This window comes from Aythya marila (assembly GCF_965140915.1).
Source record: "Aythya marila genome assembly, chromosome: 13".
In the NCBI taxonomy this organism is placed as follows: domain Eukaryota; kingdom Metazoa; phylum Chordata; class Aves; order Anseriformes; family Anatidae; genus Aythya; species Aythya marila.
The window spans coordinates 20,316,007-20,333,927 of record NC_139054.1 but is presented as its reverse complement, the minus strand read 5'-3'; the positions used below and the strand labels follow the sequence as shown (position 1 = coordinate 20,333,927).

At 37.7% G+C, this 17,921-nt stretch overlaps 1 protein-coding gene across 2 annotated transcripts in view; it reads left to right on the top strand.

The window, feature by feature from the left end:
- Positions 1-17,921, top strand: part of GRIA3 (glutamate ionotropic receptor AMPA type subunit 3) — a 151,139-nt gene that overhangs the window by 31,591 nt on the left and 101,627 nt on the right. For both annotated transcript variants that reach the window (XM_082771195.1, XM_082771196.1), the window contains exon 3: positions 3,859-4,098. In XM_082771195.1, the coding sequence (XP_082627321.1) occupies positions 3,859-4,098 (240 nt within the window). The remainder of the gene's footprint in view (positions 1-3,858; positions 4,099-17,921) is intronic.

Genomic DNA, 17,921 nt, shown 5'->3' with positions numbered 1-17,921 from the left:
GATGTCAGAGCCTATACAACATTGCTGTGTCAGCGATATTCACGGTCACTAAAAGGTAGAAAAAATAAATACAGATAGAAAGCAAAAAATAAATTTAAAGAAGATACAAATCATCTAATAACTTGTATGAGATGGGGCATCTTTTGAGATTCTGGCCTGGAGCATTCCTGGGGACTGAGTGAAAAAAATCACATCTGGTTAGTCTTAATCTGGTTAAATTTCTGTGGCAGGGTTGATTTGACTGAAGAAAGGATGGAACTGCTAGTAAAACAACCGAAGTCAGGGGTTCAATGAGTTACACAGAGGTTTAGGAAGGTTCAGCTGCTATTCCATAGAGAAGCAAGGATTTTTATTTAATTGTTTTTGGTTTGGTTTGTGTTTTGCTTTTGTTGTTCTTGTGTGTGTTTTATCATTGTTTGTGGGTTTTGTTGTTTTATTATTATTTTAACAAATCACTGTTATTTAAAAAAAATAAAGTGATCATTATGGCTCAGAGTGTTTCCTTTCCTTGGCAAAAAACAATTCAATCCCTCATGACCTGGAAGTTCCTTATCTTCTCTTTACATGCTTGAGAATCCCCAGGCTTCTGTCAGACACCCCTGCCTCTGCTGAAAAAAATACCATGTGGCAGCTAACTTACTCTGAGGACAAGCCCAGAGTTACGTCTCCATTTAAAAAGTTGTATCTGTCTTGCATCTAATGCCAAAATAATGGCTTATTATGGTCCACCATTAGGACCAAAAAGGGTCCACCGTTAGAATAAAAGCTACTTGGGACCTTTCTCCCTTACTTACGCAGGTTACAATTTTTTCGGATCAGGCAATAAAGAAACTTGGTTGTGTGCTGTCCTTGGAAACAGTATCAAAAAAAAGAGCTGTGATTAAGAACAGTATCTTAAAGATATATCTCAGAAAAAAAAAATAAAATTACTGTTTTTATGGAATGAATGGTTACACCAGGATTTGTCCAAATCATTTCTTTAATCGCCAAAATATGTGTTTGACCGTCTGCATTTTTTTAGGAGGGAAAAATGAACATAAATCAACTGTGATGAATTAAGGAAAAATACCATAATTCTTACTCTAAAATGAGGATTGTCCTGTTGTCAATAGAAGATAGTTTATATAAAGAGCTTGACGCTAAGGTTTAGTTACCTAAAACTAAATTTACCTAAAATTAAGTTTTATTTTCTTTTTTAATTTTTGTTTACAGATTCATGGTGTTAGAATGGTAATGTAATTAAAATAAGTGTAATGATGTGTTTGGTTTTTGGAAACCAAGGAGCAGTATGGCCATAGCTTTGTGGATGTTCAGCATGTTGATCTGACCACATGAGATTGGGTCACAGAGTAAACAAAAGATATAATGCTACAAAGTCATAGCAAAATTGTGAGTTCAAAAATGCAGGTGAACATTGAGGACCAAGATAATTGATCTTTTATCTTCCCCTTATAAAAACAAAGGTTTATTTGCCTTTTAAATGGGCCAGTAAAATTGCATTGGCACACTACAGTGCATGCAGATTAGATAGTCAAGAAGAAATAAGGTATAAAGAAAGAAGCATAGGAGCTTAAGAGATGAAGATATTAAAAACTAATACAAGATAGATAGCCTGTAAAATGTTAAAGATCTGCAGTGAATACAAACCTGAATCAGAATATAATACTGGTCAGGAGTCTGTGCTTGTTGGAAGATATTGTTGGTGATCCTCTCCTCTCACCTGCACTGGGATGCCCCTTGTTGGGATATTTCCTGGAATACACTGACTTACTCTTTTCTTCTTTCTCCACAGTAAGAATCTGCATAAAAGCTGGTAAACTAGGCCATTAATAAATACATAAAAGAAGTCTAATCTGTAAGGTACTGACTCAGTGTATGTGAGGACACTCAGCTCTTGCTAGCCACTTCAGTGATTATTCTCGTGGAATTAGAGAGTTTTTATGTCATTGAAATGATTTGGAGACTGCTAGCCTTTCTAAAGTAGTCCTTATTTTTCTCTTTTTTTCTTTTTTTAACCTGTAAGTTAGTGTTGTTTTCTTTTTTAATTATTTCAGTGGATAATCTTTATGGTAGCTTTTCTACTTTATATTCTGCTGGTATATGGTTTAACAAAATGCTTTTTGAATCTGTGTATTTAATTCCTTGGTCATTCCTCTGGGAATACATTCTAGCTGTATTATAGCTTCTTTTATATCTTTTCTCCACTGTGGTTGAGAACTTCTTCAAACTTTTCTTTCAGAAATCAGTATTTCTTATTCCCTCTCCATGCCCTATCTGCATCTATTTTCTATATGCCAGTTGTTATTTGCTGCTGGTATCCACTTCTGGTCATGTCCTTTTACAATGTCTTAAACATTTAAATAAGTTCTTTAATAACCTTCCTATTTTTGCATCTGGACCTCCAGGAAGAAAATGAAATTTTCACAACTGAGTACCAATTTGAGGTGTTTTCCATTATGATGTTCCAATGAGCTAATACGGTGGTGAAACCTTTTCAAAATTACTTTAACAGGCTTTGGTGATTCTGAATAGCATTTATGGTAGGAAATGTTTCATGATGGTACTTGCAGAAGTAACTATGCTGTATATTTCTGTGTAGAAGTCATGTCTACTTTACCAGTAACAACTTCCCCTTGCTTTCTGCAAAGTACACAGTGTTTTGGCAAAAGTGGTTAATGGGGCTAGTTGGAAATTGGTGCAAAATCCAGCTCTTGACAAGTGGAATTGTTGATGCTTAGTGGCCATTTTTCTTGGAAACTTGTTTTTCATTACAAATGGGACCTGCTTATCCCAGTGCAGAAAGGTTTTGATGTAAAGTGCTGCTGTGCTGTAGTGTGCTTCATCTGTGTGGTGATCACCATCCTTACTATAGAGCTGAACCCCTGCATCCCACCCGTGAGGTTTCTTCAGTGTCTCTGATGCAGTCTCTCCACAGGAAGAACCCAGGGCCACAAGAAATTTGCTCTGTTTCTACAGAATTGAACAACAAAAAACTCATTCTCCCTGCAACTTCCACAAAGTTGACTACATTTCTAAATTGAAGTACTTTCATTTTTGCCCAAAATGGTCATTATTCAGATCTCTATAAAGTCTGGGAAATGCAGTTTTTCTCCAGATAAGTACACATGAAACAAAACACCTCTGGCTGAGTTTTGTGTCCTGACGCTAGGTGAGTTCCTCAGGTCACCAGCATGGTTAAACACTAAAAACCTCCAGGTTAAACAGTATCAATGTCTGTCGCGTGAAGCAACAATAGGTATTCTTTATATTGGTAAGCCATACACCTTCCAAATTGCTTCTGAACATTTTAGTACTCTATTAAGAAGTCAACATAATTTCTCATTGAAAAAGACCTAACCCAGGTTTCTTACAGGGATTTCAGAGTGATGGACTGTAAAGAAATGAAACACTGAGGTTGCTTTGAGTCAAATCTGAATCAGAGTGGGATGCCGGGGAAAACTGCATCTTAATGTTTTGATATTTAGGCAGACGACATTTGTTGTGTAGCTGCTAACAGAGCTCTCAAGGTGCTACTCAAGGGAGGGAAGGTATTTTACAGATAGGCAATGTAATCCAGTGTTTGTTTCTTAAGGAATGTAGAAACATTAGTGGATTATAACAATGTAGCACCACAATTTGAACTAAAAATATACTCAGACCAGTTTAATTGTGACAGAAAGTTTGTACAACTCACAGCTACACTGAAATTAGTATATAATATCTCACAAATTCATTCCATCTACCGCATCATACAAAACAACTTCAGGATTGCTTAGAGGGCTTACTTCAAATATACTTCAAAAAATTGTTTGCATTCATTTTATTTCACATTTTAACCCCTCTGTCTGTTTCTGTTAGTCTGTTCACAGTTTTCCAGAGGCGTTTATGCCATCTTTGGATTCTATGACCAGATGTCAATGAACACACTGACGTCATTTTGTGGAGCCCTTCACACTTCCTTCGTCACACCCAGCTTCCCAACAGATGCAGACGTGCAGTTTGTCATCCAGATGCGGCCAGCATTAAAAGGAGCCATCTTGAGTCTCTTGACCCATTATAAGTGGGAAAAGTTTGTGTACCTCTATGACACTGAACGGGGTAAGCACCATTGCTTTAAGTGCCTTTGCTATTTTATAACTCGCCACAAAGTACTACCAGAATCATTATGTGAAGCCCACCCCAAGTTGCTTCTGTATGCAGGTTGCAAATGCTGATTGTCCTAGAAATTTATTCTGAGGGAACAAAAATTATAGGATAGATGAAAAGAAGGTATTGTCATATTACTTCCCTTCTGTAAAGACCTTATGTTAGGTGTGTAAGCATTCAATTTGGAATAAATGGTTTCAATGGAACTGCAGGCTCAACTCTTGCCAGGGTTTCTGAGTCCTTGCAAAATGAGTAAAGTCGGCACTATGAAAAAGGCTGTTAAACAAGACCTTCCACTGTGTGTGATATTGCAAATCCCTCAACACTTTGCATAAATGTGTGTTTCTCCTGCCACTGGACAAAGACAGTCAATGCTAAGATACACTATTCAAATGTCCAGGCATCAATGACAGCCTAAGAATATAATGCATAATATGGTTTATGGCTCTGCTGGAGAAAAGATGCTCTAGATATGTCACATGGATATTCAGAGATTAATTTAGATTCATGATGAGAGTGACCAGAGATATATTTTACAAAATGAAAATATGGTAAAACCAGTGTTTCCATGCTTAAGCCAATTGCTGACTAATTGATGCATCAAAGGTAGCAAATCCTGTCAAAGGGAGATCTGTGCATCAGAAGCCATTTACTGTGAAGAATCTTGCATGTTTCTGAGGAGTAGCTGTTGCCAGCTGCTCTGAATATACTGACTTTGCATAGCTACAGTTTTTACCTGCATAGCAATTTTTGCATCAGGTAGATATACTGCTGTCTTTCTTACCCATTTTATGATTAACAACTCCAAGACCTTCGAAGGAATCTGGATAGAGCCAGATAAGCTCTGATTTCGTTCCCAGCTCCCATGACAAATTTCTGATGACCTGGGCTACTACATATTGGTAAACATCAAGTCTTCAGTGGATCAGCTTTTCACACTGAAGATTAATAGGGATATCCCAATAAAGAATGTAGTATATGTTCAAAATAATGTATAAAGTACCTGATAAAAGTTGAATGCTTGCTCAGCATTTTTTGAGTGATTTGGAGATGCTAAGTATTGCTAACTTTGAAAAGCACTAGCTATGAGGTCAGGTAGGAAAGTATGGAAAATCTTAGAGTGCCATTAGTTTTTAAACCTTTTAAAACCACTATCCAGGCATCTTATTTTGTGATTAAGTCCACTTTTAAATGAAAGCTCCTGTGACTATGACAGTTATCTGAGTAAGGAAGGTTTATGTCATTTGATGTTATTTGTGGCTAGCATGCATGTTATGCTAACCATATGTTATGTCAGGCATTCAGACTAAGTCTACCAGAATGGGGAATCTGAATTAGAGAACAGCGTAAGTGACTAGGATTATAACATGTAGCTCGGGGTTAGAAGGTAAAAGACCTGTGTCTTCAGGATGGAAGAGGCATCAGTACATACACATAGCTTGATGATGGTCTTTGAGTTGTTTCTGATACGTGTGTGTTTTGAGATACCACATCTTATCTTTCCTTACTTTACATATATGCTCACTGCTGTTGCTTGATAAAATTGTTGCCTTCACTAAAACAGGAACAAAACTGAACAATTAATTATGTTACTGTACATTTATTTGGGTTATAAAACAAACCTGGTAGCAGTTTTATCAGAACTATAATTGCTGTGCTTTTCCAGAATTAAAATAAATTAAGAAGATTCATGTAGGAGGGAGCAAAGCATTAGACGCTGAGAAATAGACATTATATTATTTTGATGGCAGTAATGAGGAATGACCACACCTGAAACATTTGGCAGTCCCAGTAGCCTGACTGATCTCTTTGATAGGCCTTCAAATACAAAAAACATCCCAAGAACTTCTACAATAATAATGGTGAATGACTTTTTGTATCAGATAGCAAATAAGGCTGTATATATTCCTTATGCTGAGATACCACTGGAAACGAAAACACTAGAGCTGTTCCAATTTTTAATAATTCATGTCTTAGATACTTAACTGCTTTGGGGCACAAGCACTGTAGAGAGGTGTTAAACAATTCACTTTCCGTTCCTAAAGTGAACTATCGTTATTTTGCCGGCTTTCTAGGAAGATTATTGTCATCTCACTGGTTTGTTCTGAGAATCTGTTTTCTGTTTGTATTAACTCAAATCAGTAAGTTGACACTGTTGGTCGCTGTGATGCATGCAAAATATCTGATTAATTATATGGTGCTAACTGCCTCAGTAGGCATCTCTGCAGTAGAACTAAGACTAATTAAGATTATGTCAGGATGAAATGAGATCGGGTTACATGCAGAAAGCCATTAAGAATTTGGATATCACTTGTCAGGAAAGTCACCTTTTGTATCTCCTGCTGAGGATTATATTTCACCAAAAAAAAAAAAAAGCTTATTTCCAGTCTTCAGGTCTGTTTCTCCTCTGGCTTTGTGTTACTGTAAGTCAGATATTATTCTGCTGAAGCCGGTGGACCGGAGTAACTCTGGTACAAATGTGCGCAGAGGTAGGCTTGTGGGTTTCATAGTCTTCTTAATATTGTGTGAAAGTGTGAAGCACTTCTCTTCATTTAATTATAAAATTGGTGTGTTAGATTGCAGTACTGAAGCTTTTGTTTATTTAAATTTCCATATGTTTCTTAACTAACATTTTAGTTATTCAGTTATTTTTGTCAGAGAAACACTGTTTTGTGCAGATTGTTCACTCCCCATTCGTCAGCACAACACAGGCATTTTGTCCTAAGTTATTCTGATTTATCGTATCTACTGTGCACAAAGACACTGATTTATGTCATGCAGATCATTTAAACAAAATAGCATCAAGTGATTCCTGCAATGTGCGTCAAGTTTTCTCCCTCTTCTTTTGGATCATAGTAGTCATCCTAAAACATCAGCCTTGTATAGCTGGAAAGGGGCTTTCTTTATGTTTGTACAATGACAACTTACACAGTGGGACCTCAGTCCAGACAAATAGGCACATAGGCTTTATGGTATTGCAACCACATACTTCTAGAGACTTAGAAGTATTAAATTCTTCTGTCATTTAGTTGTCATTCAGTTTGTCAGTGGGTATCTAAGGATACTGAAGATCAGGAAGAAAAGTATTTGGTAAATAGGATTATCATTGTCTAATAAATATTTTTTAATGGGTTAACATTGGCAAAGTGAATGGTGAGGTACAATAGCGTGTGTCTAAAGCTCTAGGTTATGTGGTAAGAAGATTTCAAAGTATCTCCTTTCATTTCTGAAAGTAATTATATCTTTAATCCTTACTGCCACAGAAACACAAAAATACAACCTGAGCATAGCTGATGGGTAAGTATGCAGGAGGGCTGAAAGTTTACTTCCAGAAAGTATGACTTGTACCATTCATCTTCACTGTGAAACCTTATGGTACCTGGTTGCATAAAGAAATGCCAGGTAATGAGACAAAAAAGAAAAAGGAGAGAAAAAGAAAAAAAGTTGCAATTGTAAGCTTCTTGATGATTATGCATAAGGCATTGCGTTTTCTTAAATTGGGTTCAGTACATGACAATGAGGTCTGATTCTGTGCTGCTGAAGACAAAGAATAACTCTTCTGTTTAGTTCTGCTTTTACAAAATGAGGTTAGTTATCTATTGCTATCAAAGGACAAGTCACTTCTGTGCTGCTTTCCCTGGGGAATGAGAGATTTGAGCTGATAAAAGAAGAGGCCTGTAGAACCAGTCTCATTATATCTCCCACCAAATTAGAGTGATTTTCTTGTTGTTGCTGTGGGGGGGAGGGGAGAAGTGAAATAGTTGCATTGAAAAAATACTGCTATGTAGAACGTTTAATTTTTTGCAGAAGTTTTTGGGTAAGATTATTTTTTGTGGAATCCAGCAAGACTTTAATACCTGATGAATTCTCAGGGATTTGGGAATTTCAGGTGCTGGTATGGCTTTTCTGTGCAGATTGAGTCTCTGCTGTGATGAAAAATGTAACATAGAATAACCAACTCCTGTTTTTAATCACCTTCCACCAGCAGACAGATGCAAAAGAATTCTTCTTACCACATAGCTGGTTTGTTAAACTCTATGTTGTCTTTCTGCATGTCAGGAATTTTTAGCTTCATTTCTAAAGATCACTCTTCAATAAAGGGGGAAAAAGAATATGGTGGTAGCAGCTACACCAGGTTTAGCAAAACCTGAATTCAGCACCTGCTAAACAGTCAAATGTCAGAAGAATTGATAGCTGAGCTGTTCATTACCGTTTTTATTCTCCAGAGCAGGGGAGCTATGCCACCAGCTGCAGAGCTGGTCTGACTCCATTGCATGAAGGAAAATGGATTTAAAGATGACTCACATACAGTTTTCTTAGAATTAAACATGGGATCTTTCACTTTGAAAATGATAATTCTTGTTTGTAAGTAGGTTTATACCTCTTGAATACTTCACAGTTGCATCTTTTGTAAATGTATTTTCCTTGAACTTTCAGAATAGTGAAAGGATTTAAAATCTCGACATTATCTTCTTAAACATCAGTCTGTGGCAAAGAATAATGGAGCATACAAAGCATGTTTGGAAGCCTATAAAACTCCATGAGAGGAAAGAGTTACTGCCTTGATTCTTCACCTTGATTCCATTGAGCTTTTTGAATCATTTGCTGGAGTGTTTTGGATAGAAGCCCAGGATCACATGCATGACATGTAGGGACTATCAGTTGCTAGCATTCAGACAGCAATGTAGATTGTAGAATCACAGGATGGTTTGGATCAGTAGGGACCTTGAAGGTCATATAATTCCAACCCCCATGCCATGGACAGGGATGAGCTACCATGTTCTCCTGTCCCACTTCTTTGTGCACTGGGAAATGCACAATAAGAAATAAAATCCTGGCAAGACCTCCAGAACTGAGGCTTGGCCTCCATATCACAGAAACAGATGTCACTGGTGTCTATGCATTTGGAGAGTAAGTCCTAGTAACTGCCATCCAGAAATTCACTTCTAAGTCACAGCCTCAGCAAAAGGCAACTTGCAGCATGGCCACAAAATGTTGCATGTTTTGCATGGCTTTCATTGAGAGGATGCGATGTAGCTTCAGGTTTTCAGGCTCTGGTACAACAGAGAACACACACAGTGTAAAGATCATTATGGTAGAAAATCCATTATTTAGATTTAAAGAACGCTCAAACTCCATTTAGCTATGTGTTGTAAGAAAATTATCTTTCTTTCAGTATCTGTTTTTTAAGAATGAGTGATTTTACCATCTCATAATGCCTGGAATTTGTATTTATATTGAATGGAGAACAGTAGATACAGCTTAGCAATGTTTGTATGAAATATAAGTAATTTACCCTGACAAAGAGGCACATTTTGACATTCTTATTTAAGGCACATTGCTTCATCACTTTCAGCAGTATAATATATGAACTGAGGCACTATTCAGGAAACATACCAGAATCTCAACTGAAATATTCCAGGATTGCTTTACTGATTGACTTTACTGCTTAAATGTGTTAGGGAATAATCTGAGCCTGAACAATTAAATCTAGCTTTTTGGTAATCACCTGCCATTTATTTCCTCTGAAACCTGTAAAGTGTCATACAGACTCCCTTTACCTTGGTCTCTGTGGTATACAGATACAGAATAAAGCTCTTTGACTGATCCTTCCCCAAACAAATGTTGAGACCCTGTGTGGGAGAATGGATGCTCACTGGTTTTTTGGTGGACTGCAAGCCTTAAGCATTTTTCTCCTGATCTTTCCCATTAGCTGCTGTTTGTTTAGCTTACCCCAGTAATCACTTAAACTGTTTTTTGAGCTTATGAGCAAAAGGAGTGAATTGACTTTGAAAGTCATCCAGCATGACATGTATCATACTGGCAAAACTAAGATGCAGCTAGAGACCGCCAGCATACAGAGTTCATCCTGGTGTTCTGTACTGAAGCTTTGTGCCAATGCAAGTTTTGTGTGTACACAGAGCATTCAGTTTGGTGTTGAGATGCCTGGGCAAAATGCCTGAGCATCCTTTGAAGCTGCTGGAACATGCACTACTGTCAGCAGTATTTTCCAACAAGTAGAGTAACTGCACATGTGCAACAGACGTGTCTTGTTTCATGGAGCCCCTGAGGAAGCATATCAGCCCAGCCATGAAGGAAGGCAGGAACACCAGAGCAAGAGCATGATATAACAGAGCCTTCATACTGCTCGTGCAGTGATTCTGTGGTGTTGTTCATTCTCCTATCCACACATAGTGGTATTGGGATAGGGGATTATGTCGGCCTTGCTCATGCTGAGTGTGAATCTGGTTGTGGCTGAGAGAAGGACCAAAAGAATCTGACCTCAGTTTTTGTGAAATCAGCTTGTAACAATATTCAGGTATACAGCATATGAGCTGGGAAAGTCCTGAATAAATAATTTCTGGAATCCCAAAGCAGGATGTGTGTTACACGAGTATCCCTAGAGAAAGTGACTGGAACTCTCAGGCATGTGAGCTGAGGCCTGAATATCATACACGGTAAACAGGAGAACAAACTCACCCATGCCATAGGGATGAAGTTCACAAGTCTTTGCATTTATAAGCTTATTTGTGTAAATGCATGTATTTGAATAGTTAGCTTTTCATGAATATGTATGCTTTATCAACTCTTGGTATAGCCATAACACATTTAATTTTAGTGTTATTTGTATTAGTAATTTAAGCAGCAGAAGCTTTTGTTCTCTGTTGATTTTGTGTGTGTCAGCAAGGCCTAAATGGCCAGTCTCACATTTCCATATTCCTTGAAACAAAGGTAAAATTCAGGACAGCTTCCAAGTAGAGAAGGAGGGGAGAAGGGCTGAAAAGATACCTGAGAGGGGTTGCTGGCCCTTTTGCTATGAGACAAGGGCAAGGACTTGACACAAAGCCAAGCCTTAGAGGTAAGGAAAGGCTGTGCTTGGAACCAGAAGAGACAAGGTAGAATCTGTTGAACTCAAGGAGGTGCTAGGACTTTTTAGACTAGAAAGAAAGGCCAGGAGAAAGAGTATTGACATGCAGAAGATTGAGCACACTTATATCAAACCTATTTATTAACCTATCTCATCCAACAGATCAATGCGTTTACTTAGAGCTACTTTGAATGTATTATTTCGTATTGATGTATATAGCATAGTTTTTTAGACTGGAAGACATAATTGTCTTTGGCATGTAGATGCTCAGAGCAAGGCAGGCTAGCTTTACCTGGGGACTTGTGCTGATTCTGTTCTTGGAAGTGAACTGTCTTGCTTATTAAAGTCTGTGTAAAGGGGGTGGTACTTTGAGTAGAACTGAAGAAAGCAGGACTGTTTAGTGATGAGCCTAAGATGAAGAAGTTCTGAAGTATGTATCAAAAAGAGACAGATGCATAATGTTGCAATAGTATGTGAACTTTAATACATATTTCAGTGGAGTTGCCTGTTCTGGTTATCATACATTCTTCAAAGAAAGACATTTTGACATCATATACCTTAATGCAGTTACAATAGCAGTATTTAGCATTTTTGTATTCTTACAAGTTTGTGTATTTTATCACTCTTCATTGGATCTTGACTTCATGTTTACTCTTCCTGTATATATTTTTCCACCTAGAAATAGTTTATTTTAACCTGATCATGATGTATTATTATCGGTGGCCCATGATATTTTGTGGAACAATGTGTGGTTCTTACTCAGAGTGAGGGAACAGATTCCCTACATAAACCACAAGAGACTTCACACTCTTGTGAGTGTGATGTGATAGCAAGAAGATCTTCAGTTAAGGCACATGAACAACATTCACCAGGTGAAGAACTTTTGTGGAGTGATCACACGGTGTTGTGGCTTAATGGTATGATATAGGAGTGACTGTAATAAGTACAAGTGGTAAAAAAACAAACACAAATGAGATTACTTCAATGTTTGAGAAATACAAAACTAAATTGGAGCTTCTCAATAAGCAGGGAAATCAAAGCTTCTCCTTTCATAGAATGGCCTCAGACACTCAAAGGCAGGCTCTCAGCTAAGCAATGACATGTTCTTTTCTCACTACCAAAAGAGGGGCTTCATACGCAGTTTGAATTTCTTTTGGTAGAGGACTATATTGCATGCTGGATGAATGGTGTCTAAGAATTTAGCTTTGTTAAAGGCACTTTGTGCTTCTGGAATGATTTCTATTTGATTGTCTCAAACAACAATGTATAATCATTGTTGATTATAGATCAGCAGCATCTGTGTAGCGCAAATGAGAATTTTCAATCCTGTTTTTCAGATGGAAAATTTGAGGCACTGATCAGGCTAACTGCCTGATCTTCGTCTACTTACATCTATGGAAATAGTTGTTGAGTTCAGAGCACATCGAGCTATAATTTAAGAGACATACGGAATGCCAGACTGGAAGCCAGCGGCTTGGTTACTGGTGAAAAACAGATTTTCATATTCCTGCACAGGATTAACCTTCCCTTAAATTTTACCTTGAATTTCCTTTCTCACATAGAAAAAAAACTTGAGCCTTCAAAGAAACTCTTAATGGACTGCTAAGAATCTTTGCATTTAAGGTACTTAGTTAAATTTGGAGTTTGTATGAAACATACTTTAGTTACAGCTTCAATACCTTCGTTCAGGTACAATATCTGACTGTCTTAAATGTATTTTACTCCTTCAGACTTCACAATTGACTAAACTAATTTGACCATAAGCCTTTTACTTCCCAGAAAATATGAGCTGTCTCAGTATGCATAAAGATGACTCAGATGCTTTGTAGGAAGAAAAATAAACGTGAATGCATTTATGATAAACCCACTCATCCAGCAGGTGAAGTGACCTCATATTGTATTTAGGTTAAGGATTTTTTAAAGGAATTTTCTCTTAAGGATATAGGTTTTTCTCTGGTTTATCATGAGACATTTAAAATCACACTTTTTCTTTTTTTTTAAAACTTTTCTCCTTACAATTCCCAGCTTGACAGCACTGTGAGCATGCATTCCAAAAGCTATGGAAAACAGTGTACTACTGTAGTACAGTGGAACGCCTTCATTCCTCCATAAAATGATAAAGTATTAATCTCTATGAAAAAAAAAAAAAAGTGAAAAGTTCCTGACATGAATTTTATACGCCGTAACAAGCGATTATTCATTCCTTCAGCTCTAGATGCATAGCTTTTGCTGGCCAACTCTTTTGCTTTGATTCATGATGCAGAGAAGAATCACTGGGAGAGAAAGGTGACCCAAAGTTTTATTCCTCCTGATCCTGAGCTCATCATTTTCACAGCCTGTTACTTTGCACTTAAAAATATTTCTGACTTACCTTGGTTGCTAACAGTCCAAAGAAACAGATCACCATCCAGTGATTTGCAGAGCATAGCAGCATTCATTCAGAGCTGTTCTTCAATTTATTAAAGTGATTAAGCACAAAATTTTCATCTCTTGCAATGACAAACTATCCCCTTTATTGCTGAGTGGTTCTTTGATTTTTAGGGCCTGATTCTTCAGGCAGTGCTCTGCAAACTGGGTGTACCATGGAATCTGGATTTGAATGAGAAATAAATCTGTGCACCATCCAGATGAATGGACAGAGTCTAAGGAAGCTGAGGTGTTTCTGCCAGGATAGTCATCATTTAGTGAGCAGCATGGGCTTATGCATCATGCCTGAAACTGAGCAGTTTTGTAAACCAGACCTGTAGCAACTGGAAGCATGGCTCCACTTCTGTTCTGTGCCCCAGTGCAGTGATCTGTGCTGAGATCATGAACGTTTGGTAAGCTACAAGCATCGCGGTTCCATGCTGTTATGATAAAACAGCATCAGTCTAGAAAGGTTAGCAGTTACCAAGCAGTGGTTGTTAATTTTTTTTAGCAAGGTGGTATTTGCTTTGGGGATATTTGTGTCAATGGTGGTAATAATAATATGCAGTGAATTGCTGGGGCTGTACAAACACCAGATATGGGAGGACTGCTGTTATTTCTGCTGTTATTTCCATAAAGTGCTGAACTTTTATAGTGTTGTGTTGTAAGGAGCATGGCCACACCATACACTGCACTGAACCATACCACCCTAGACCAAAGACAGATGCAAATTGTATTGTTTGTTATAAGCACTTAATGTCTCATGAGCATTTAGCTGAAGTTCCTTTCCCCTTTGTAAATTAAAAGCCCCTTCCAGCTATTCTAGTATAACCTAATGAAATTTGTGAAATGTCTACTAAAGTCTTTCTGCTCTCTATATGATGTGGTATATAAACCAGTCCCAAAGACAGTGGCTCTGGTCTGTTCTTAAGCTGTCTAGATCACAAAGCCATAGTTAAGAAGACTTTCAAGAGAAGAAAATACATGACAATGGTATTTAAAGATTTTCTCAGGGTACTTCAGAATATTTTAAGCACCCTGAAGCCATCAGATAAATGTAGTTAATAACACAGCCAGTTTCAGGTGTCTTTTAGCAAGGTTGTTCATGGTGATCATTCATATTATTGCCATCCTTGTAGCAAAGGCTATGTATGACTGTAAATTTCTACTGTGATCCCCTTGGTGATATAATAATAATGAATGTAGTCTCAGAATTAACATGGGGAAGCATTTACTAAAACTCTAAGTGTCTTCTATTCAGTTTGACTGGTATCATTCATACCCAAGTATGGGTGGTTCTAATAGGAGAATATATCAAATAAACTAAAATGTTGGGTAAAGTTATGATATAAACAGTATATTTCCTCTATTAGATGTAATTTTCAGTTGCCATTACATCCTGCTGAGCAATCTAAAATATATGGAAGAATCCTTAATTATCACTCATCTTTATGAAATGTCAAAGTCATATACTCCATCGACCTCAATCTATGTGCATTAATTCATGAAGAATTTAATTTGAGTTTAAGTCAGAACTGCAGTATAAAAGCCTTTCAGTGCAGTTTAATTATTTTGCCAGCATTATAGACACATAACACCATCATGGTCTAGACTGGATTGTGTCACAATCTGTTCCTAAGACTAAAGATTTTGTAAATGTGTTTCTAGATCAAATAATGCTATTTACTGCAATCTTATTTCTCAATGATTTTTCTTTTACCGTACTGAAAAAAGGGGAAATTACAATTTTATGCAAAAATATTAGTCTTCAGTTTGGGTAGTTTAACATATCTTTTATTAGCAAGATAAGGCTTTATTCTTTAAAAATAAATAAATAAATAATAAATAAATAAATAAAGGTTGGGGGGAAAAAACTGTTGTCTGACATTGACTGAGCAAGATCAAACCTTTGAGCTGACTGCAGTGGTGTCAGTAATTGCTCTGTAGGTAGAATTGCCTATTGCTTAGTGGTATTAGCATCATTGATCAGTTGTTTTTGTCCATGAGCTGACAATGATAAACTCAAATTAGATCAAGATTTTATTAAAGGAAGAAAATCAAATTATGCCTGGCTGTAGACAAATAATAGTGAGTTATATGAACACATAGTTATTGCAATAACAGTTTTTGCAGAGATTTCTTGAAAATAACCCCCCAAACCCTCCTGTTTCACTCATTTTTTACACTGTGCTCTGCCTCCCTCATGTACACAGCAATGGGCAAGCCTAAATGCTCATAATGACATTGTTACGGTAGCCACAAAGAGTGGGAGAGGTGGCGGGGGGAGATCTGGGCTGTTCTGTAAGAGAGGAATTTCAGGGGAGGTATGTGAGGGGGTGAATACAAGGATGCATAAGTTATTGCAGCCTCAAGGCAACGGTAATTTATGCACTGACAGTTTGAGTTTCATGCTATGCTATTTTAGAAAAGCCTTGCAAAGTAACTGCCTCTGTTACATTAGTGTATGTGTTGGTTTTAGAGATATTCCACTTCATGGAGACAGTTTGAACACAAACATTTGAAACACATTCATCACAGTGTGGTAGTTGTCCTCCTTCAGCAAGAAAAAAAATAGTAATATAACAAGGATAGTTATTTTGCACATTCTAACATGAATTTGAATGCCCTGAAGGATTCTTCAGGGTTGTTTCATTGCTTATTTGTTGGTTTGTAGATATGTTGATGAAAGTGAAAATTGTGGCTTAAGATGATGCATGTGCATTGTATTAGTGTAATTATTATTTAGTTGTCCTTTCTGGCACCATTTTGCTGCACTTAAAGAAAGCAACAAAATGGATGTGAAAGGCATACATTAAAATAATGACCATTGTGGTTTGCATGTTTTCCTTACGCTACAAATCAGAAAAAAGCCTAGCTGCACACAGGATCAATAATACCAAGCAGTGCTTCCGTTTTGACATGAACAATATAATAACATTTATACATTCATGGACAATTTCCTTAAAAGGAAGAATTCAGCCTGGCTGTTTGATGGTGAATTCTCATTTAGATAGCAACAATTTCAGTGAGTTTAATAAATATAGTGGAACTATATATCTGGAAGAACAAATAAAGAACAGTGGCTTCAAAAGTGTAAAATGACTAGAATTACACTGAGTTTGCATTAATAATAAATATGAAGCCAAACGCAGTGAGTGTAAGCAGCTGTAGGCCATTACCATTTAGATTTAATTTAAGTAATCTCTGAATTGACCTTCTTCAAAAACTGGTAGACAATATAAACACATCATCATCTGACTTGTAGTGAATTTTACATGCCAACCGCATCCTTATAACATTTTATTGGGTGTCCCATGAAAATTATGGATAGAAAGCTAATGGGAGCCATGCTGTTATTTGTTCCTAAGTTTTAAGTGCTACTCATTTTGGACAGATAGAATCTTGGTTTACGGGACATTCATTTGGATTTTTCTGCACATAGTGTTTTTGTGGCTTCAGTGACCTCCCTCTGACTATAAAGCTGGATTTTGTCAAAGTGCTTTTAATATTAAAACTTCTACTGTAAGGGATTCACAGTGCTGATGAATGTAACCAAGTTGGTTCAGTTGCGTAAAAAGCAGAATATGCCTCAGAGTATAGCAAAAGCCATTCACTATATTTCTTTGAAGTGAATCATTGTATGTTTACAACAGGTAAAGGTTTGACCTCACGTATTTTAGAATAGTTTCATTACAGGTTCAGGGGAAAACAGCAACAAAATTGTAACACAGAGATAAAAATCATGATTATAAAGGAAGACGAAAAATTCTCCAAATTTTTATATTCAAATGTGTTCTTTTTTCCTAATTACAGAATCACAGAATTTTCTAGGTTGGAAGAGACCTCAAGATCATTGAGTCCAACCTCTGACCTAACGCTAACAGTCCCCACTAAACCATTTCCCTAAGCTCTACATCTAAACGTCTTTTGAAGACTTCCAGGGATGGTGACTCCACCACTTCCCTGGGCAGCCTGTTCCAGTGCCTCACAACCCTTTCAGTGAAGAAGTTCTTCCTAACATCTAACCTAAAACTCCCCTGGCTCAACTTAAGCCCATTCCCCCTCGTCCTGTCACCAGGCACGTGGGAGAACAGGCCAACCCCCACCTCGCTACAGCCTCCCTTGAGGTACCCATAGAGAGCGATAAGGTCGCCCCTGAGCCTCCTCTTCTCCAGGCTGAACAAGCCCAGCTCCCTCAGCCGCTCCTCGTAGGACTTGTTCTCCAGGCCCCTCACCAGCTTCGTCGCCCTTCTCTGTACCCGCTCAAGCACCTCGATGTCCTTCTTGTAGCGAGGGGCCCAAAACTGAACACAGTACTCGAGGTGCGGCCTCACCAGAGCTGAGTACAGGGGGACGATCACCTCCCTAGCCCTGCTGGTCACACTGTTCCTGATACAAGCCAGGATGCCGTTGGCCTTCTTGGCCACCTGAGCGCATTGCTGGCTCATATTCAGCCGACTATCCACCATCACTCCCAGGTCCTTCTCTGCCAGGCAGCTCT